We start from the raw sequence: 23,954 nt of genomic DNA, 5'->3' as shown, positions 1-23,954 counted from the left end.
CTTCCAGATACTCTACACAATACAACACCCCCAATAACAACAAAACACTGTCAAGACATTCCGATACAAATTTAAAACCTCTAGTTAAGTCTCTACATCACGTATTTACTGTAAACTGTATTTAAATAGAACCATTTATTTTTCTAGATTTGTATCTATTATTGCACACCCTGGTAGAATTTAAAACAAAAATCTCCTGAAATATGTTGCCGCTGTTGTCACACCAATTATTTTGATCTTGATAACTGTTCTCTTACAGTGAAACAGGCATCATTTAGGCCTGTTAAATGCAAAAGGTCAAAAGCTTCTGTCAAAGAAACTTATCGCTGATTTTGACGTGAAACAATCTGTTTAACTCTTGAAGGGTAGACTGGCACATGCCATTTCTTTTCCCCTTCTTTTAGGCAGTGAAATTAGAAATGCAATAAGAGAATGCAGGCCAAGTCTTACCATTTTAGAAACCATTTTGGCTTAATCATAAACAGTCTTTTCAGCACCTTATTAATAATAATAAAAAAGACTGGTACTCAGTGCCGTTGGTCGTTTGTGTGTGCATGCATTGTTGCTTGTGCTTAATAATTTTTTTATAATCAGTTACCACTGGCACAAAGGTACATATGATAACAGACTAAAATGGCAAAAGGTGTTTTCTCTGCAGTTGATTACTATAGTACTGCAATCTACGCACGGTATCAGAATGCTCATTTACCATTTACCAAAGAAAAGACAGGGAAGTTATTAAAAATCTCTAACTAGCCACAGTTCTTTTTAAAATCTGGTTTCTATTTTGGGTAGCTGCCCAAAGAGTTGATACTTGTCCAAACAGTACAGGATATGGAACCAAATCAAATATGTTTCAAATGATCTGGTTTCAAAATGTACTCCTTCTTACATAGAATCACAACTGAACAAATTTTTTCTATATATATTTGCCTGTGTAAACAAGGATAGATTTATAGTACAGAAATAAATCACACTTTAAAAACCTAGCTTTAGACCTTAATCTTTTAGACATTAACAGCCCCTGAACTGTTTAAAATTCAGTCAGAGGACATTCACACCACATTTACTGTACAGCTATTTAAACATCACTACCGCTCGACACACTTTGTTTATTATTCTATCTGTCGATATATTATACAATCACCATACGCTTTTTTATTATTTTAACATGGTTAAATGTAGGCAATATCACTGTAGTGAAACCAAAGGGATATGCACTTAAAACAATCATTTAAGGAGGAATGTAGGTCATTGCTTTGCATTGTAAAAGTTGCCATCTACATGTATGACTCACTTTCTTTAATAGCTGTCAGCATTTCTGACCACAGGCGTTGTAAATTGTTGTCCATCACTAACATTAAACACAAATTTTGCCATCCCCTAAAACTCAGTAAAGTTATGAGGTAATTTAATCATTCATTCGATCTTTTAGTCTTCTACTAAAGGGCTGCGTTTAGATTTGGATTCATTGACAATTAGTTTCTTTAACAAATACGCACTTCTAAAACAAATTTACTGAAATAAAGCATGTAGTAATACATTTCATTTTTTTGGCAGAAATAGGTAAATATAAAACTAAGAGACTGTTCAGTTTCAAGGTTTCTTTTTGGCAAGTAAGATATCAGTAAACAATGAATGATAATATGGTAGGTCTAACTTCAGTTCTTTGTCGTTGCTAAACAATTTAAACCTTCATGGGTTTGATATACAACAAGTGTTTTAAAACAGTGAAGACATTAAAAAGACACACTGGGTAAAACCTTTAAGGAAAAATAATGATAATCAAACTTTGGCACACAAACTGAAAATTCCTAACAAGCTGCATTCTTTGCATGTAGTTTGTGGAGACTGAAATGGCTTTGTGTTTACAGTCCTTTGTTGAAGTACACACGTTCCAAACCAGGGTTTGTCTCTCTGATCTTCTCCTGTAGTTCAGGCTCCAAGCGGGTCACTGATATAGAGCTGCATAAAGCCAAAGAATACAATTTAGCACTTTATCATCAGTTAGAAATGATTTATTTTAACCTGGATTAAAGACCTCAGAGATATATTTTACATTTCATTTACAAGGGATCTGACAAGACGGTAGCAAAAGTTATTGGAAAAAAATTATTGTAGAGCAGTTAAGGTATGGCACCTACAAATATATTGTTAATATTTATAATTTGTACAGTCACCGGAATATCGTTGTAGTTTATTCACAACAGCCACATCCAAACAAGTAAGTGATTCTGGATGATTTGTATTCATTTTTCTGGTATGTAGTGCATATTCACTTAGCTCTTTCAATGTGGTCTCCAAAGTACACTCAACAATTTACCTTATTAGAAATTTGCAATTTTCTTTTACATACATATTAATTCATGATTTAATTTCACAAAAGGACAAAATTCACATACCTCTTTTGTGGAAACAACGCACAGCACAGGGGAGTTGCAAACACCAAACTAAAAAAATATAATACATGTGACAAAATTACACCAACTCTGATGAAAATCCTACTCTTAAGAACATAGAATAAAAGAAATAAAGCAATAAAGGATAGCCAAGTTGGGCAAAATTTCATCTTTTGCATTCTTGATATAAACACAAGACAAGGGTCCTTGTTGTTGAATGTATTCATGCATTTGTTAATGTTAGCGCTATGTATTTATGTATTTGTTAATGTTAGTGCTGGATGGATGTTTTAAACAGAACATCTTGTTTTAGAGGTTGTCACACAGGCTACAGGGAGTATATAATTCACTTTCTAACCAAGTTAAACTAAACCCTGCATACAGTCTACTTCAGTTTATTACAGTACAAGACATGAGGAACGGTTACTCACCAGAACCCAACCAATCCCACCTGGATAGGGGCATTCATCCATGGAAATCTCTGTGAGCATTAAGAGAAACAATGATACATTCTTAATCCAGTGAAGGGGTGTAAAGGTGCTGAACGTAAAAGTTTCACATTTTAACTTTTTTTTTAATAATCTCTAATTAATGTACCTTTAAAAAGGCTCTCTTTTCCAAAGTGTTCATAATGAAAGGTGGGATAGCTAGAAGAAAGGGGAAAATAAATTATGAAAGGGTTATTCAAGTTTGTTGAAGCATATTGTTTATACAGTACAATAAAATAATCTATAAAAAGGATCAAGATTGCAGGATTACACAAACATGAAATTAGAGTCTATTTTAAAGTAATTGCAGCAAACAAAAATAGGCTCATACATTTTCTCTGATATGAACACCCATTAATTCTATGTCTCAAAATGTGCAGTTTTGAAAGAAACACATGTTCTTAAATACACAATATTGTTCCCACCACTTTACTGGCTTTCCAGTGAATTAATCAACCAGCTGCTTCCCTTACTGATTGGCTATGTTTTCAGCTAGTAACATGCAGTGATGCAAACAGTAACTGACTTCCTTAAATGCAAGGCAAGCCAATTTGGAACGTTTGTTAACCTAGTGCAGTACTAGATGTCTGTTTAGAAAAAAAAGAATACATGTTTGCTATAACATGTGTTAATTTAAAAACTGACTGTATGTAGCTAATGTACAATAAGTGCAACACGAGTAAGATTTATGGAATTATTTTGTGAGCTATAAAACCACAATCCTAAAATACATTGCCGTGTTTCTATCAAAGACATTGTTACCACAGTATTTATTTATTTATTTATTTATTACTATATTTAGTGATCATAATAACATTGTCAATTAATAACCACTGGGAGAAACAGGGTTTCTTGTAGCGCTCAAATGTGTCTTTATTAAGACCACTAAAATACTCACATGTGCCTTCTGTATGGTAGGTTTTAGGCAATTATTAAATCTTATTAACTTCAGGTACACATCAAGACACAATACTGACCCATGCCAGGAGCAGCCATGAGGATCCTAGAGATGACCACCTGTGTTATGGCTTGTTGGGCTGCTTTTGTTGATTCTCCTAACCGGTTATCGTTTTCATCTGTGACAGGAATACCGTATTTCAACTCCCTGACATATCAAAGGAAGAGATTTAGTCAAGTGTCCACAACAAGCCCATGCAAGTATATATACACACACACACACACACACACACACACACACACACACACACACACACACACACACACACACACACACACACACACACACACACACACACACACACACACACACACACACACACACACACACACACACACACACACACACACACACACACACACACACACACACACACACACACACACACACACACACACACACACACAGGTTTGTGTTTGTTGGGACACTACTAGCAAAGGCACTTCAAGTCACAGGGTTCCCTTGTTAATCCCGTTTATAAAGTGGTTATAACGAGATATGGTCACGACACCTGTTGTCTAAACAGAGGCGTTTGACCAGCCCTTGCATTGCTAATACTGTATAAGGGAAAACACCAACAGCACGGTTTCTTAAATGTATCTCTTCCTATTACAACGCTACAAAATGAAATAACAAAAATGTATACCTAATTTGATGTTAACTAACAACAGGTTAAGGAAAATACAGAGCACATTATTAATTAAATTTCGATTTAAAAATAGACCAAGCATAACATCCTTATGTTTGAATATGTAACAATACAGCAGTTACTGGATCATATTTTTTATTATTATTATATTTATTTATTTATTTATTGTTTTAAATCTGATATCTTATTCACTTGAATAACAAAATATGGTTAGTACTGTTACACACCTTACCTTTGTCTCATTAGTGGAATATTGATACAGTTAGCAGCAGCTACAGCAGCAAAGGGAACAAAACGCCCAATAAGTGGTGAAACGCGCTGTGCAAGAGAAGAAAGTTACTGATTTCACATATAAATATTTAGTGATGTTTCTTAAAAAGCATTTGTCTTGCTAAAAAAAACAAAACACTGGGGTGCAAGTCTCTCTCTCTCTCTATATATATATATCATCATCATGTAAGTTCACACAATGATCATTATTCTTGTACAGAACATCGATAAGTATGTATAATGCAACACTTTATAAAATTCATGTCAGACCAATATTTTGGACAGGATTAAAACATGATGTTAAAATTTAGAAGTATAGTTCTAAAGCTATTAGTCTGTTATTACTAACAATACTGCGCTATACACTGTTACATGTTTAGTTTGCTATACCAGTGTAAATAAAAATGATACATTATTTCCCAGAGATCTTTAACTACTGTAGGGTTGGTACCAGGTAAATAAATAAAACCATAATAACTGTTGATTTAAAAAAAAAAAAAAAAACACCTAAAGTAGTTACATGGATCAATACCTTTGTTAGTGCATTAAGTCCTAAAGCAGTAGCAACAGCACCAGTGGTGGCAGATACATAGGCTGTACCAAGCTGACTGCAATTAAAAGATTAAAATGAAATTTATATGTGCACACACAACTCCATGGTGGTAAGTTAATAGTAAACATAATGAAAGACAGAAATGGTGAATTGCATGACTACAAGTCAACCTACCTTACAGTAAGGGGTGCATCTCCACTCCTATTGGTGTAATTTACTATTGCGTTGAAAGACTGGTTAATCCACTGCCAAAAAATAACAGCTGGGGTTGTCCTAAAGGACATAATATATATTTAATACAGGCATACATTTTTTCTTTGACAATTCAAGACTAAACCATAATGTTACTTACAACTGGTGGATACCTACTGTATTCAAAGCTAGTCCTAGAAATCATACACTATATACAAAATTGTCCCATAATTATGCTTGAATATAGGCAAATGGCAGTTACATGCAACCTAAGTAGTAACTGCATTCTCACAGAAAAATCACATATCCAAATTTAATTTCATGTGGCTATATGCATTGATTTTACGGTCCGTAACTGGAGAGTCGTGTTGGAAAAGCCAGTTCTTGTGAAAGGATTGTGTCTCATGGGAGGGTCTACATTACCTTGGCCATGTCCCATGTTTAATACTCACTTATAGAAGGTCATCATACACCCTGTGATGGTCATGTTCATTGGCACCTGGGCAGACATTCTGCCAATCAGAATCATCTTTTCCCCAGTATCCGGGTGGAAGGCAGAGTCGTAGATGTACTTCGCCCTCCAGAGCTCATCTTCTGTCAGGCCTGGGGACACAGAACCTTGCCTCAAGAAAATAAAACAAATCCACTTCTTAGTCCCTCGGGAACAGTTCTGTGATACCACAACAGCCGCCTTTACTGCTGACAGCTGCTCCAATAATCTGGAATTTTTAAAACTAACAGAGCCCACAACTTTCTTTGATTGAGAAAGCAGCTCTCATGAAGCCACTTCTAATGAACAGTGAACAATAAACAGTGAACGATCTATATCCTTCCAGTGTTTTCTGCCAGTGGTGATTTAACAAAAAATACAATGGAAAACAATGGGTGGCAATATTGCAGGTTTATGCATTTGGGTGGATTTAGGTTAATGCTGTAAACTGCTTAAAAGCTAAATATCCATTTCTTGTTTGCCCATGCAGTGTATGATGCAGTACACAAATGGACTTTGTACCTGTAATCGTGTATTATTTTTTTTGCATTGTCCAGCTGTTCGTTTGTTAACAGAATGTTCCTGGGGTCTGTTACAGTAAAAAAGTGCTTTGCTCTTCCAGTCATCGTCTCCTGGTCCCAGCGCGGCTCCTTGACATTAATATTTTTAGGCAGTTCGACAGACATATTTCTAAAGGAAAAAAAAATAATGAAATACTATCCTTAGCAAACACTTCTGATCATTACACATTAAGAGCTGGAAAAATATGACAAACAGTATAAAGTATTATTATTGCCTTCTAAAACTGAAGTGTAATGAGAGTTCATACTATTACCTAAACAGCTTACATACTTAAGCAGCAACTCAAGCTTAGAAAGTAACAGATCACTTGTACAGTAAGGACTGGCTTATCCATAAGCTGTAGTTTACTATTTTCGATTGTGTAGCTTTATGATACTGATTACACTACATTTAAAAGCTGCTTTTTTAAATGCAAGGTCCTAATATTTAAATAAAGTCCCAATATTTATTTCTTATCTATTGTGTTTGTTTAGTATGATTCTGTGACAGAGATCGAATGACGCTTGGTGTTAGATCTCCTTCCCGAAACCGGTGAGGGCACTAGAAAGAAGGAACAGAGTAACCTTAAACAAATGGCATGACAATTTATTCCGAAGGGTAGGTGGAAGTCGGCCATTTAGGAAAGGGGTGGAGCTACGACACCCAAGCTCACTGACCCGGACGGTAAACGGAGTGGTATCTGAGGATTGGAGGAGCGGATGCACTCGTAAACCTAGGGGTCATGGGCGAGGGTATACATAGGGGAGCGTGGCTTTGTGATCTGTTCCTTTGCATATGGTTAAGCCAAATAACCAAGAAGGAGCCCGTCTTGTTTATACGAAAAACCGTGAGTGTTCTGCTTGTCTGTGTATTAACACTGTTTGTCTTGTGTGTCGTTTCTCACCAAGAATACTGAGCACAATCCGGAGCTGCAGCCGCAGGCCAGCGTAAAACCCGGATATCACCACTCACCGTTTCCACTACAGGAACTGTCTTTTGCACCAAGAGCACTAAAATCACGCACTGTCGGAATTGTGTCTGTGTTTTGTGTTTTGTGTGGGTGAAAGGACTGGACTTTGGGTTACGGGTCAAACCCGTGGGATTATATCAGAAGTGATACACGCCGCTGTACCACTTCCAACATTATTATTATTTGCAGGTTTGCTATAAGGCTCTGGACATTGAATTAATTTAATAAACACCCTTGCACCTGTACATCATCGTCTGTGTCATTTATCCACTCTGCACTGCACTCACCTGGACGTATTCACCACTTTGCCACAGATTCTTTGTATCTTTTCTGCTTATATCATTATTTATATCTGCCATGCTTACTACTCAAGTAAAAATGAATGTGTAGTAGTAAGGCGTCCATGCACTATGCTTTAACTACAGTATAGGGTTCAGTACAAAGCCCAATACTAATATGCTTCTTTTCTGTCTTTATCGCCTCCAAAACACAGGTAGACAAGTGCAGTACCCTAGGCATACAGACACTAACTGAAAAACATTGAAAAAAGTGAATTAGTGTCAGTGTAAAGCCCCGGGGAGGTTTTTACAGATAAACAACTGCTGAAGAGGTTGAAGTGCAAAGCTTACTGTGATGAACAAAACAGGGTTCTTACAGTATTAGCACATACTGTTTAAAAGCACTTAGAGAGGAAGTATTGCAAGCTGGGATCGGAGGGCGTCCTTGGCCTTCCTACATAAACACCTTCATGGAAATTCACAGTACTGTCTTTTAACCACACCATCCCATGGTGGAAAACATTCCTATTGTGTGCGTGTCCCTTGCTTTGGAAACCACTTATTTATAACCAGGTAAAACTGTGAAGCCTCTGCTTGCAGACTAGTTGACCCGCTTTAAACAGTAAGCTTTTCATTAATACAATTATTTTTGGTTCCTTTATTTTTTACTAACTGATATACTGTTTCTAAACTAAACAGTAAGTAGGCTAAATAAAATACATATTGGATAGTTTATTTGTATTGGAAAGTTCTGATGTTGCTGATTAAGCTTAACTCAAAAGTACATTTTGTATACTATGCAAGTTTCTGATTGCTGTTCAGCGATGGCGCACAAATATACAAAACACGCAGCTATTTTAGTTATCTTACTGAACACAAAATTATAGCAGCTCATTACCCAAACAAACAAATGGAGCCACTGACAGAAAAATGCAAGGGATAATTTGAGCAAAGCAATTATTTGGGTTTTGAAAACAGACGTGAATCTGCAGCAGAGAGTCTGCGCTCTACAGCAGCGTTTTCAATCCGCAGCATGAATCAGTGATTTCCTGTTCGGGGTCTATTTATAGAGCTGAATGATGTGGTTCCATGTCTTCCAGCTCCTGGCTTCTTATTGTGCTGCCTGTTTCACTGGCTCATTGAATCAATCCATTACTCCCTTTTTAAATGAGCAGTCGTTGTCAGTGTCATTATCTGACATACTGAATTCATATCTGTCCTCGGGAGATTGTGGATTTTGCACTACCGAAATGAACCTCTCAGACTCTCCTCAAATGACTCAATGAGGTAGGCATTCAAGGGCAGCAAAAGAAGCTCTATGCTTTAATCTCTAAAGCCTTGCTGTTCATTTAATTTGACGTTAAATATTGGTTGACATTTTTCCTTGGTGCAACATGCCTACATCTCAAAAAGCCTTTGTGTCAGCAAAACAGAACTTAGTGGAATGCCAACTGCTTACGTCTGTCACTTCAGGTAATACAACACAGAAAAACTGGACATTATATGCCATTCATTTAAACCTTTAAAACAGTGTAGGCTCTAAACTTACAACCCCTTCTAAAATACCCAACACCAACAAATTGCAGTACAATGCACAATATTGAACACTGCAGCTTTTCAATGCAGTCCAACATAATATGACATTTACAGTTCCTGTACCCACAATAAGGACAACAACTGGTTCCTGATATTGGCTAACAATGCTAAAAGCTACACTTTCTTCCTCACGCATACCTTACAGAATACGATTGCCTTATTTCCTTTAAAATATTCCTACCAGTACTGGCTCAGCTATCTATTGGTGCTATCATTGGAACAGAGGCAGAGCCAGGGGTGTTTCAGTTCCAATACATCACAAGAGGTGTCGATTCATCAATTCGCACTGTGAACCATGATATTTTTCATGAAGATACAGGACCATAATCTATGCTACTTTTTGGTTTTGCTTTCAATGCACCTGCCTGAAGGGAGGTGCAAACTGAAAGCACTGTCTGGATCAATACAAGAGGCAGCCCTGCATGCAAGATTAACTCCTTGTAATCTAAACACTGATTCAGCAGCTGCCCATCCTTGACTGATTTAATGGGTTTAATGGTAAGACGGGGTTCTCCCTAATACTGCACATTCTGTCTCCCCATACCAACAGCTGCTATGGAGGTCATTAACAGTGTTCTCATTCACTATAGCCTCATACGGTATGGCAACACTGGGAAACAACAAGTGGAGCATTCTGCTTCCCTAACATGGAGTACAGGGAGAGCAATGTGGGCTTCACTGCATGTAGGAATACTTCAATCAGTAATAAACTTGTTATAAAAAATTAAATATTTGGAGTAAACCACATGTAACACACGTTCACCCATGTTTTTTTTTTTTTATTTAAGTGTTACAGTAGAATTTACTGGCACAATAGGAAATTAATGCTATCTGGTAACAAAGTCTAAAAAGCTTATCTAGTGTTTATTAAAAGTTAATGTATAATGCATACTTGAAATACAGTACAACCTCACATTTTAGAGAAGCATCTTGAGTGAATTGCAGTACTGCATTAAAGTGGGAATTCTATTTTAATTATATGTTCAGTCACTATTACCTCGGGTATAATACAAGCAAGTAATCATCTTTTTGATCTACGGTAGTGCTAGCAGCCGTTCCCACGGGATCACATGTAGTATAGTCAACGCCTTCTACTTTCCGCGAGTTTTAATCCCAAAAGTAATTCGATTTAAATTGCTGTTATTAACAAAACCTGTTTTTTTAATCCCACAATAAAAGCACCCATTCCAACCTAATTCCAACTGTAATTGCAGAAAGCTATTGTTCATTGGAAGTTGCTGTTTTCGCCCTTCACAGAATCTTTCCTGCAGCCATCTTTCCTAGTGTAACTTACCCAGAGATGTCATCATACCGCATGCAATGCCCTTGTATCGTTTATCACAGCTGCACAGAATAAACAGCTTTCCTACATTTCAGGAAACTAATTTCATTAATGTAAATTAAATAAATCCACACATGCATTTATTTTACTCCGCGCATTGCGTAATCTTTGCCGATCTGAAATGGCACTGCATCAACAATGATATTCAATGTGACCATACTATTGAGTATATACACCTAATTTCACATTCAGAGAAACACGGCTCTGCCTACCTCTTCCTGTCAGCACTTGTCTTCAAAAAGCACAGACTATGACAAGCATTAATCCGTGTAATATTTCCAAAATGTAACAACAGAGGGGATCATTATCCACTGTTTTTATGAGATTTATAAACCATACCCTAATTAAAGTGTATAGGTCAGATACATCATACTGTGTAGCTACTCGACTTCAGCAAGGCCGGTTAAATCATTAATAAATAATGTACCTTGACCTGAACTGTTTTATTCTGGTCTCCTGTCAGTTACAACACAACGACAAGCTGGTTGCTGCATTGCTGTTCATTAACCTTCAATATCTACACAATGTCTGCACTAAATCTACTGTCTATGACTAACAGTACAGTTAAGCAAAATGGAAACAAACCCATTACGGATTTGGATTCCAAACAGTGTGTGTGTGTGTGTGTGTGTGTGTGTGTGTGTGTGTGTGTGTGTGTGTGTGTGTGTGTGTGTCATTTATATATATATATATATATATATACACACACACACACACACACACACACACACACACACACACACACACACACACACACACACATATACACAATAGAGAGAAGATATGTTAAGCAATGGCTACAATTATTCTCTCAAATAGTAACACAAAGTATATTTTTGCATTTAAAAATGTAATACAGCAAGCATCCGTCCAGCTGTTTAGCTTGCCATATTGCCACATATCCACTACCAGTCTGACACACACTGCTTGCACAGCACCTCGTACTGCATTACGCTCATAAAGACATAACCTGTTTGATTACTACCTAAACATCAATACAGGGGGGAAAGGTATATTGTTTCATTATAAAAATACTCACTGTGTGCGGCTTTCAAGTCGTTCTGCTTTCTAAATTTTAACAGTCCGCCACTGGTGCTGATGAGTGCAGCAGGGGATTCCAGATTTTCAACCGGAAGAGATTACGCACTAGAGGGAGGGCAGCAGGCGGAGCGCGGGCCCTCGTAACTCAGGACACAGTGAGCTGTACCGTAATGCCGTACACTCAGTACCTCCATCACAATCAGTAACCAAGGCAATTCTGTGTAGGTATCTACATCCAAAGAGTGGAAAACGGAAATCGAAGAGTATGACACTCGCTTAACGCTGGAACCCATTTGTATTATTTTTATATAACCAACATACGTTTTCTTGTTTTCATTTCAACTGCAGGTTTACGCAGTCTCTCTCTCTCTCTCTCTCTCTCTCTCTCTCTCTCTCTCTCTCTCTCTCTCTCTCTCTCTCAAAAAAAAATAACAATAATAATAATTTGAGGTATTGTGGGGTATTTTAGATCTGGAGATTGCTTGAATTGTCACAGTGGTAGAAGCCATTTCGTAGGGGATAGGCAGCACTTAAACCATGTTTTTGCAATGATAAAAATGCATTATTTTTGCAGTTTCTGGGTTATTCGTCGTTTGTGGATTAATTATCACCATGCGACAGAAAAAAAAAAAAGAAAAACAATCATTTGGTACTCGTCTACATTTATTTTTTTGTAGCATTGCATTTGAAACTTGGTAGCATTGTATTGGGAAAGCAACATACAGTGCTGCAGGTTGTATGCAGTCCTTCCTGAATGAAAACTATAGGTCTTCGCGCTGAAGTAGGGCAAGCTGACAAAAGAAAAGCACGCATGTTATCCTTGAAGGGCATTTTCAAATCTCATGCTGCTTTTCCTATACCACCAATGCCAAGTTGCCTAGCCAGGTTTCAAGTGCGATGCTACAGAAGAGCTGCAGGAAAGCATACAAGCAAGTTATTTTCTAGCATTAAGAGCATACTGTCATGCGTGACCTTCCAGACAATTGTAACTAATAGTTTCAAATATTACATGCAGCTTTTACTTTCCTACATAATTAAAAGTTGCAGGCTTTGTAGCTCAGTCGATTAAGCAGAAGGTTTCAAATCTTAGTGGCTTTCTCAGATGAGCACCTAGGGAGTGTACAATTAGTGCATCACAACTCAACTGGCACTCTGACTGCTCCGAGGACAGACAGAGGCCCAATACTGAACAGTACTGAGGACTGGTTTATTATGAAAGGAGCATTATGACAGGTTTTGTTGCTGTTCACAAAGTTTCTGTAACGTTTTAATAGCATTTGCGCAGCCAGCAATAAGATCTGTGTCAAGTGAAATGGACTGCTACTGCACAGAATCTCTTCTCTATATAACTCCTATTTAATTAATTTGCTTGCTGCACTGTTTCAGCTCTGCTATACTAACATGTTCAAGTTTAATGGGTCATCTCTAGTAGAAGTATATAAGATGTTGATTGCGTCTATATTTTAAAAATAACAACACTATTAAGCTCCCCCCAGGTCTTTGATATTTTGGGTATGGTAGTTAGCATTCTAAACCATTTTATTTTACCAGTGCACGGTATCATTTATCGGGTGCTTCCACATTTTCTAACGTCGTCATGTAGCTTTAACGCCTATAGCATTCAAGAGCTGATTAGACATGATTAATGGGCTAGCATTACTGGAAAATAGGTTGGACTCTGTGAAGTGAGGAATGTGAATAAGTACCACAAATATAAAACAAAAGGAATTATTAAAAGTCACAGTACAGACTAGGCCTACCATTGTTCAGCATTCATGTGTTTTTGCTGTCAAGCTTTTATTTCTCTTTTTTTGTAAAGACAAATTACAAGAACAGGAATGACAGCAGACCTTAGAACGTGTGTACTCTTTGATATAGATGTCAGTTAGGTCTTTCTTTGTGCATGTGGAAGAGATGGTGGCCAGCTATGAACTGGCCCAACTCCAACTCCATCATTTTTTAGCTCTTTTCCCATTGCCTCATTTTACATGTTGGGTTAAGTAGTGTCAGTAACAGGAGTGCATCAAACAACACTGTCTGTTACATTGACAAGCCTCGGAGACCTTCATTGAGGGGTTTCAGAGAGCTTCAGAGTAACCTTTTTATAAAGTGCCATGAGTATTTGTTTTTGACTACCCAAAAAAGGAATGGGTATTTTTCAGCCTAATTCAAATTCAGTTACAGTGCCGTGAAAAAGTATTTGCCCCCATCTGATTTTCTGCATTTTTGCACATTTTCCACATTAATTTGTTCAGATCTTTTCCTGGGTTGTAGTAGTATATAGAGGGAGTCTGAGAGAAAAAAATGACACCAAAGTTTGGTGCTTTTTTCATTTGTTTGGTGTGTAAAGTAATCAAAGATGCAATCTTCAGGTGTGAAAAAGTTATTGCCCCCCTAGTTAGCTCAACCCAATTAAAGGGATAATTAGGGTCAGCTGTTTGAATACTTTGGTTAACAATCAGACCTGATTTGGGCCAGTCCTGCCCAATATAAATCTGACAAACTTTGGCCCTAGACCATCAGAGTGAAGTTGTCAGCACACAGGTTCTAGATGCACATCATGCCACAATCAAAAGAAATTCCTGAACACCTCCAGAAAAAAGTTGTTCTTGCTTATCAGTCTGGAAAGGGTTACAAAGCCATTTCTAAGGCCCTGGGACTCCACCAAACCACAGTCAGAGCCATATTGACCAAATGGAGAAAGTTTAGGGCAGTAGTGAATCTTCTCAGGAGTGGCTGTTTAGCCAAAATCTCTCCAAGAGCAAAGCGTAAAATCGTCCAGGAAGTCACAAAGAACCCTAGAACAACATCCAAGGATCTGCAGACCTCTCTTGCCTTGGCTAAGGTCAGTGCTCATGACTCCACCATCAGAAAGACACCGGGCAAAAATGAGATTCATGGCAGAGTAGCAAGGAGGAAACCACACTGCATGAACATGAATGCTCGTCTCAAGTTTGCCAAAAAACACCTGGATGAAGGTGTTCCGTCATTGAAGGAACCATGAATTCTGCTCTGTATATGAGAATTCTACAGGAGAATGTCAGGCCATCTGTCCGTGAGCTGAAGCTGAAGCGCAGCTGGGTCATGCAGCAAGACAATGATCCGAAACAAACAAGCAAGTCTACATAAGAATAGTTAACAATATATTTTAAGTTTTGGAATTGCCTAGTCAAAGTCCAGACCTAAACCCATTGAAATGTTGTGGCAGGACCTGAAACAAGCAGTTTATGCTCGAAAACCCACAAATGTCACTGAGTTGAAGCAGTTCTGCATGAAGGAGTGGGCCAAAATTCCTCCATGGTGCTGTGAGAGACTGATCAATAACTACAGGAAGTGTTTGGTTGCAGTTATTGCTGCTAAAGGTGGCATAACCTGTTATTGAGTCTAAGGGGGTGATTACTTTTTCACACAGGAGCATTGGGTGTTGCATAACTTTTTTAAATAAATAGATTGAATAAGTATCGCAATGTTGTGTTATTTGTTCACTCAGGCTCCCTTTTATCTAATATTAGATTTTGGTTGAAGATCTGATAACATTCAGTGTCAAAAATATAGAAAATCAGACAGCGGGCAAATACTTTTTCACAGTACTTTATGTGCTGGAGTAAGCACAACTGTTGCTTTAGAGAAAGCTCTAAGACTGATATTTTAGTGCTAAGGTGAAGGGTTTGATTATTGTTTCCTATCCTCCCTTTAGTACAGGTGTGTCAAACTCAGTTCCTGGTGGGCTGCATGGTCTTCTGGTTTTCAAGCTCTCAATTAAAGTAATTATTTGTAATTATTCAATTGGACATGTTTAATACTTTCGCAGTTGATGATTGAAAAAACGCACTTGATTAAAGGTACATTACCTACAAAACATTTTGAGGCCTGGAGAGTAGTGTTAAATTTGTGCAATTAATCAGATAATCAGACCAATTAAGTAACTCAGGTGGAACGAAAGCCAGAAGACACTGCGGCCCGCCATGAATTGAGTTTGCCACCAAGCTATAGTAATTATACAGTAACATTATGACGGAAAGGGTGGCAGATAATGGCATGCCATTTTACATTGCTCTGTAAATGTGAATGTCATCATTGTGTAGTATTTCATTATTGCATCACAGTAATTTAAATGATTCCAGCCATATCGATTAAACGCAACATCCACTAGATGGCACTGCAGGACTACCCTACGTTTCAATGTTTTATACTACATTAACCGAGGTTCAATGTTTTATACTACATTAACCGAGGTCATCAACACAGTAAAGGAATCTGCACAAACGATTATAATCTCAAACTCCCAGTCGACCGAATTACTGAGCCAAACTCCATAGCTTCTGCCTATATGAGCGCTAGCATATGTTTAGTGTGCAGCAGGTGCTGTGCAAAACCAGAAACTGCATGTGGTTCCCATGCATTACACATTGCAGCAATGCCCATAACCCACTATCCAACACCCCCTGTACTGTTGGGAATAGGGGAGGGTTGTTGCTACAGAGTACAGGCACGTGATGGAGTCTCCAGTTGATGCAAACAGTGGCTCATTCAGTAGTGTTTATTTCAATAAAAAAAGGCCAATGTTATGCAAATCAAACTTTTAATCGTGCTTGCAAGTCTCTTATCTATATAAAGCGCCAGGGAGGGTCCGGTTTTAATTATTTAAACCACATTAGTATTTAGATACGTTACTGTTTAGATCAATTAAATAGACTGCTACTTCTGATTATCACACAATGTGGGCACATTGTTGTTACTCTTATGATTAATATAAGATAGAGAGGCAATGGTGTTTTTTATAGGCTGAACTTGAAGAAGGGAATGCAGACAAATGTGTACTACTGGTGTTTTGCTTCTGTAGATACATGATTTTAAAAAGCAAGCGTTTTTCCTGTCGGTGTACATTTTTTTCATTTGGGTCGATTCAAAAGTTAGCAATCCCTCCTTTTAAACGCTAGATGGCAATGTTTCTCCTATTCTGTGCATTTGAAAGCTCGTCATCATCAATACTTCGCTAAAACCAGACTCTATATCTGTGATTGTGACTCGTGAGCTGATGATATTATATTAAGAATGACATTATTCTAACGCTTAAAGTGGTTTAAGGCATTATAAATCCATGCAATGAATACAGTAAATGTGTATATGGATTCAATTAACAATGCCATTCAATTACTTAGTAAATGCTGCCTGAAAATGCTCTCAGACACTCCAAACCATGCACTTATGTATTCCTGTCAGTACAGTGTTGGGTAAAACAGCAGAGAATGACCGTAACAGCCTATAGGTTTTGTAACACTGCATCAAGGTCACTCCTGCAGAGTGGGGATGTATGCTGCACATGACATAATGTCACATAACATACTTACAAAATGCTGTTTCAAAGTGTTCTTTTTCTGTCTCCTTTCTGTGCTTCAGGTTGAACACTGTTTTAAAACATTGCAACAGAGTACATTAGGTTGCACAGAACTGAAGCAGCAATCCTAAACGATGCAGCATATTCATTATCTCTGCAAATAGCTGATACAGTGGCTTGCGAAAGTATTGACCCCCCTTGGCATTTTTCCTATTTTGTTGCCTTGCAACCTGGAATTAAAATGGATTTTTATTTGGATTTCATGTAATAGACATACACAAAATAGTCCAAATTGGTGAAGTGAAATGAAAAAAATAACTTGTTTTAAAAAATTCTAAAAAATAAATAACAGAAAAGTGGTGCGTGCGTATGTATTCACCCCCTTTGCTATTAAGCCTCTAAATAAGATCTGGTGCAACCAATTACCTTCAGAAGTCACATAATTAGTTAAATAAAGTCCACCTGTGTGCAATCCAAGTGTCACATGATCTGTCACATGATCTCAGTATATATACACCTGTTCTGAAAGTCCCCAGAGTCTGCAACACCACTAAGCAAGGGGCACCACCAAGCAAGCGGCACCATGAAGACCAAAGAGCTCTCCAAACAGGTCAGGGACAAAGTTGTGGAGAAATACAAATCAGGGTTGGGTTATAAAAAAATATCCGAAACTTTGAACATCCCACGAAGCACCATTAAAGCCATTATTAAAAAATGGAAAGAATATGGCACCACAACAAACCTGGCAAGAGAGGGCCGCCCACCAAAACTCACGGACCAGGCAAGGAGGGCATTAATCAGAGAGGCAACAAAGAGACCAAAGATAACCCTGAAGGAGCTGCAAAGCTCCACAGCGGAGATTGGAGTATCTGTCCATAGGACCACTTTAAGCCGTACACTCCACAGAGCTGGGCTTTACGGAAGAGTGGCCAGAAAAAAGCCATTGCTTAAAGAAAAAAATAAGCAAACACGTTTGGTGTTCGCCAAAAGGCATGTGGGAGACTCCCCAAACATATGGAAGAAGGTACTCTGGTCAGATGAGACTAAAATTGAGCTTTTTGGCCATCAAGGAAAACGTAGTGTCTGGCGCAAACCTAACACCTCTCATCACCCCGAGAACACCATCTCCACAGTGAAGCATGGTGGTGGCAGCATCATGCTGTGGGAATGTTTTTCGTCAGCAGGGACTGGGAAACTGGTCAAAATTGAAGGAATGACGGATGGCGCTAAATACATGGAAATTCTTGAGGGAAACCTGTTTCAGTCTTCCAGAGATTTGAGACTGGGACGGAGGTTCACCTTCCAGCAGGACAATGACCCTAAGCACACTGCTAAAGCAACACTCGAGTGGTTTAAGGGGAAACATTTAAATGTCTTGGAATGGCCTAGTCAAAGCCCAGACCTCAATCCAATTGAGAATCTGTGGTATGACTTAAAGATTGCTGTACACCAGCAGAACCCATCCAACTTGAAGGAGCTGGAGCAGTTTTGCCTTGAAGAATGGGCAAAAATCCCAGTGGCTAGATGTGCCAAGCTTATAGATACATACCTCAAGAGACTTGCAGCTGTAATTGCTGCAAAAGGTGGCTCTACAAAGCATTGAATTTGGGGTGGTGAATACTTATGCACGCTCAAGTTTTCTGTTTTTTTGTCTTATTTCTTGTTTGTTTCACAATAAAAAAATATTTTGCATCTTCAAAGTGGTAGGCATGTTGTGTAAATCAAATGATACAAACCCCCAAAAAATCCATTTTAATTCCAGGTTGTAAGGCAACAAAATAGGAAAAATGCCAAGGGGGGGTCAATACTTTCGCAAGCCACTGTAAGCAGAAAAATAAGATTTGTACAGACTGTCAAGTCAGATTATTGGATAAGGCAGATTTCTTACATTTTAGTATAGCAAATAAAGTATAGTAAATACTGCACTGTAAGTTATTTATAGTGTTTTGGCGTTGCTGAAACCTATAATAAAAAATAATGAAATGAACTAAACTATAAGGCATGTAACATTTGAACTATAGTCAGAACAGAAAAAAAAAAAAAACATTTCTATAGGAGGCCATGTGTGTTTGGTGAAGACAATTATCGAGTTCACCATATAGAGCTTGACAGACAGACAGACAGATGGACAGGTGCACAAACACAATAAGTGCATAAGGGTCCCCATTTTTCAAATGCAAACTCTAAACCTGAATAAATGCTAGCTGCAAAAAACAAAAAGTTTAGCAAGCCAATAGAGAGCCATTAGGGAACATTCATGACATCCCTTTGCTCTGATACCATAGCTGATTATTCACAAACTTGTCAAAACTGATTGATGATGGAGGAAGATATTCGATTGTTGGCAGGCGACTGAATAACAATGTGCCATATGTTTCAGGACAGGATTCTGGTTTGTCAAGGTCTAAAACTTAGTAACAGACAACTCGGAAGGTTAATTTAAGCGCTCGAAGGTTTTTTTTTCCTGCAAAATGAAACTGGTGATAAATGTGTTCCAATGTCTTTTTGGGACATACAGGTGCTTTTCTGTAAGCCACTGATATATGGAAATACCTGTATTTATCTGGTGAACTACTTCACTGACAGAGCTGGAAATATCTATATTAAATGTTGTGGCTGAACCATTTAGGATCTAACTTGAATCTGGCCAATGAATCAAACCAATTCTGTTAGTTCCAGGCAGTCTTGCCACTGAGATATTCTTAATGACTGAAAAACTAATATTTGTCCTCACCTTGACAAACTTTGTTTTGCAAGGGTTTTGAAGAACAAGTATAAAGCAGTTCTAAATCATGAGGATCAACCAGTAATCCCAATGAAATCAGTGTCTTTGCTGGGAGTTGTTACATGACCTCAGTGTACTAATACTAAGCACGAGACTGTCCAGGCCACAGGAAACAGTCCTAATGAGTCTATTGTAAAAATAAAAGACTCAATGTTTTGTACACAGTGCCCTGTTGGTCAGGAAGAGGATATTAAAAACAGAGGTCACTGTGGTAAACAACCAAAGCAGCAGAGCATGTTATGTGACCTGAGTAAATATCGTGAAAGAGTAGCTTGGCAGCAGAATTGAGTGCCACCTAATTCCTGAGAGCAGGGTCTCTGAGGAGCCCAACAAACAATTGATCAACACAATCAATGAAAGGAGACACTGATGCCTGGATTGCCAACTAAGCGTCACCTTGAGGTAAAGGCTGAACAAGGCAGATTTAATCATTGCTTGATTATGGGTGTCAAACAGGAGTCCAGCTCCATTGATTGATTTCATTCTGTTCACTGTGAGAAAGTCCACAGAGACGATCCATCTCCTTTACACTGGCATCCCGGAGAAAGCGAGTGCAAACACCAGCATGTAAAACCCATCATTGAATATACATGCTTGCTTTGCAGGAAACCAATTAGTCTTTATATACAGTAGCACAGAAATTGAGCATTGGCTTCTCAGTGAAGTTCTGTACAGTAATGGAAACCATAGGACCAGGAAATGAAACCGGTGTTGAGATCTGGTCTACTGTAATGGTTCTTTTGTCACTGCATGTATGTTGGACCATGTTAATTAATACTTTAAAATGATATAAATGATACAGTGCAACTTATAGAACATCATACAGTTCACATAAACATACAGTTTAATAATTAATACAAAAATATATATTTTAAAAAAAAATCTGAAGTGGAGGATATAAGCATGTTTCCAAATGAAATGTACTCCTTTTCATTAAATAGAAATTTAGTGGTGGAAAATGTTCAATAATTTAGTGTTGTACTTATCACAGGGCACAGGTGAGAGCAATCATCTTGGGGTATAATCATTGCTGGATGAGGATGTTTGGATAATTCTCTGACCCCCACCTCCAGAATCAGCATTCTGTTGGTGCCAGTGCCTAATAAATTATGTATGCATATAGATGGCTTTCACTTGAGTTGCATTATCTAAATAACACTCAATATGACTTTCATGTTACATGTATATGATCTTAGGTGGACAGCACACTTTCCCCAAATAAGAATGATAAAAGTCTGTATATTTATACAGCAGATGACAATCTATCATAATCATAAATCTACCAACTGAAACCAACTCACAAGTCAAGGTATTATCCACCCACCACACATGTCACAGGGGTGCTTCCTTCCAGTTGAGATTTCTCAGTTAATGTTATTCATAGGAATGCATATTGAAATACACTACGGCGTGGAGATAATGCTGGCTGTGATCTGTTATTTTTCTTATTTGCTTTCTTCAAACTGTTCAAGTGTTTCCTTCCATTTGTTTTCTTCTTCTACACAGTGACAGCTGTTGTAAGACACTTACAGTTATTGTTCTGTCGGCATGATGACAAGGGAAGTCCTCCCAAATCTGCTTTTGAACTTCAGTTCACAGTAGTGCTGGGCGAATTCATAGAGGTTGTCTGATAGATCAGAAACAGAGCTACATTAAAAAAAAAGGAATATAACAAAGTCTTTTGTGTACCTGTAAAGCCACTGAGACTAAAACATAAGCCTGTTTCTGCAATGCTTTGAAGCAAGGGAAGCTATTTAGCAGTATAGAGCTTCCTACCTCCTGCACTTATGTACTCTGGTAGCACTTTAGATTACAGTGCATGAATAACCATGTTATTACATTATAATAACTAGGTCATTATCATTGATTCCAGCTCTTACTACTGTGTAATTACAAGCAAATTACATGTGAACAGCATCCATGTATAATACACCATCCATTACTCACTAATTCCACCACCGTGTGCAAGCAGGAAACGTTCACAGTTACTCAGGTATTAATACTATTAGTACATACTTGTCTGTAAATGTGGTGTCCCTGATAACACTCGTTGATAGAAGGAAAAAAAAAGAAAAACATTCGTTATTAAGCCATAAGTTATTTCTTAGATCCGCCGCTGAGTAGATCATTAACATGGACCACATTTGTTCACTGCTAGCTTGTGAAGTACAGATAGTCATTTTATTAATGTAGTGTAAGTAATGACAGTTATATGTGCCTGATTAATACATGTGGCACACTATGATTTTAATATTATAGTACATTGTAACTACAGCATCGTGGGTAATTGCAGCCTCTTGTCAAGCTACAGATCTATGCTAATAAAAAAAGACCAAAGTACAATTTAAGTCCAGTTTCCTCAGCAACAGGATAGATCTATAAAGGATGTTTATCTGTCAGCTAGCCTCTGAATAGCCATGGGAAAAGACAAGAGACAAAACGATGCTGCTCACTGATTTAAAAGCTTACAGAACGAATCACCAGGCTGGTGTTTATCATTATAATCAGAATAATGGTTCTGCATCTAAAACAACCAAGGTAAGTCATTTAACAATCTATAAAAAAAAAAAAACAAAACAATATATCATAACAATAATAATTATTTTTAACAATTCCTAATTAAACTGTTATATGACATATTGTATGAGGTAAAAAAAAAAACATTCTAACACCGTATTACACAGAAATAACAATAATAAAACAGTATGTGCACTTAAAAAAAAAAACTGTTCAACTTCAAACAGTTAACCATAAGTGAGGGAAAGAAGTCAAGTATTTAATTGGCTGAACAATGTATCTGCTTTAATTAATTACTCAGTGTGTGTCTAGAAATTATATAGAATGATATTACTACTTGCATGATGTGTTGGTAAACAAGATCAGCAACATCATGGCTTTTAACTATCTGGTAAACACATTAAAAGAGTAGCTTTGTGATCAGGATTCCCAGGGGGACAGGTACATAGGTAACTACGTACATAATATTTGGGGGTACAGTCTTTTTAAGGTATATGTATTTGTGTAAATGATGCAATAAGCAGTCTTTCCTCAGGTTGGCATGCAATCTTTTTCTTGGGTGACAAATCAATATTTTCTAACATGAAGCTAAAAAGACATTCTTCTTCAAATTCGGTCTGCCACAGGGGGAGTATGCCTTTTGTTGATTGATTTTTGCAATGCACAGAATATATTCTTGAAAGTAAGAGAGTAAGTAAGAGTCTTTTAAATGAATATCTACTGAGGTGCAAGACCCATGACTGTGTAAAACAAATTGAAATCAAAATGGTAATACTTGAAAAATATATATAATATATATATCGATATATATATATATATATATATATATATATATATATATATATATATATATAAACTAAGAGGCTAAATGACAGCATGTTTAAATGACAGCATGTTTCGGTGCTTTCAATGCTTTATATTATCGATATGAAACCAGGGCAGCAATCTCTCAAGTCAGTGTGCTGCGTATATTCTGATGAGCTCTCGGAATGCATCCAGCAGCAGAACAAAAAGAAAAAAGCAAACCATTTCACTCTTCAATGCCCCTGTCATCACAATACAGAAACTGTGATTTAAAAGCCTTCTACAAAGGGGCAGTATTCTGCACAGCAGCATTTGCATCAGTATTACATTTAATATAGTTTCAGTTCCCTGAGCCAGATGCTGAATTGTGTGGCTGAGAGGTTAGAAGGTGTCATTTTGCTTTGTAGAGTTATAAAAGGAATACACTGCAAAAACAACTTGAGACTCTGTCCCTGTGCCTGTCTTCACTTTTACATTTTTGGAGTTATCTTCAAGAAAGCATATGATATGTAAAGAATACGCAGCAGCTGTTTCACTGTGGTTGAGCTCTCAACACGACTCCAGTCTAACTGGAAAGTTACTTAGGTTGACTAATTACTAAAAAGGATGAAATCAGGGAAATATACAGAGCTCACTCTTCAAGTATAATACAGCCAATACCATGCAGATGCAAATACTCAGGCGACATATACATTATATAAATGACTATATCTTCAACTACTG

General features: G+C 37.5%; 1 protein-coding gene across 1 annotated transcript; it reads right to left on the bottom strand.

Moving 5' to 3' along the window:
* Window positions 1–934: 934 nt before the first annotated feature.
* sfxn1 (sideroflexin 1) lies at window positions 935–11,885 on the bottom strand. The gene is made up of 11 exons (XM_041266886.1): window positions 11,786–11,885; window positions 6,522–6,689; window positions 5,962–6,132; window positions 5,492–5,590; window positions 5,297–5,372; window positions 4,727–4,812; window positions 3,865–3,992; window positions 2,997–3,046; window positions 2,831–2,880; window positions 2,403–2,450; window positions 935–1,965 (listed from the first exon to the last, which is right to left on the bottom strand). The coding sequence occupies exons 2-11, from the start codon at window positions 6,683–6,685 to the stop codon at window positions 1,869–1,871; spliced, it is 969 nt and encodes a 322-aa protein (XP_041122820.1). The 5' UTR covers window positions 6,686–6,689; window positions 11,786–11,885; the 3' UTR covers window positions 935–1,868.
* Between the last annotated feature and the right edge of the window lie 12,069 nt (window positions 11,886–23,954).

Source organism: Polyodon spathula, chromosome 12 (genome assembly GCF_017654505.1).
Source record: "Polyodon spathula isolate WHYD16114869_AA chromosome 12, ASM1765450v1, whole genome shotgun sequence".
Lineage (NCBI taxonomy): Eukaryota > Metazoa > Chordata > Actinopteri > Acipenseriformes > Polyodontidae > Polyodon > Polyodon spathula.
The sequence above is the reverse complement of the archived record's forward strand: the minus strand, read 5'-3'. Positions and strand labels throughout refer to the sequence as shown.

Excerpts from the sequence above, each read along its gene's own strand:
- sfxn1 (XM_041266886.1), bottom strand. The coding sequence starts at position 6,685 with ATGTCTGTCGAACTGCCTAAAAATATTAATGTCAAGGAGCCGCGCTGG. Across the intron at positions 4,813-5,296 it reads GACTTAATGCACTAACAAAG|CGCGTTTCACCACTTATTGG; the intron begins GTATTGATCCAT and ends TCTCTTGCACAG. Across the intron at positions 2,881-2,996 it reads AAAAGAGAGCCTTTTTAAAG|AGATTTCCATGGATGAATGC; the intron begins GTACATTAATTA and ends TAATGCTCACAG.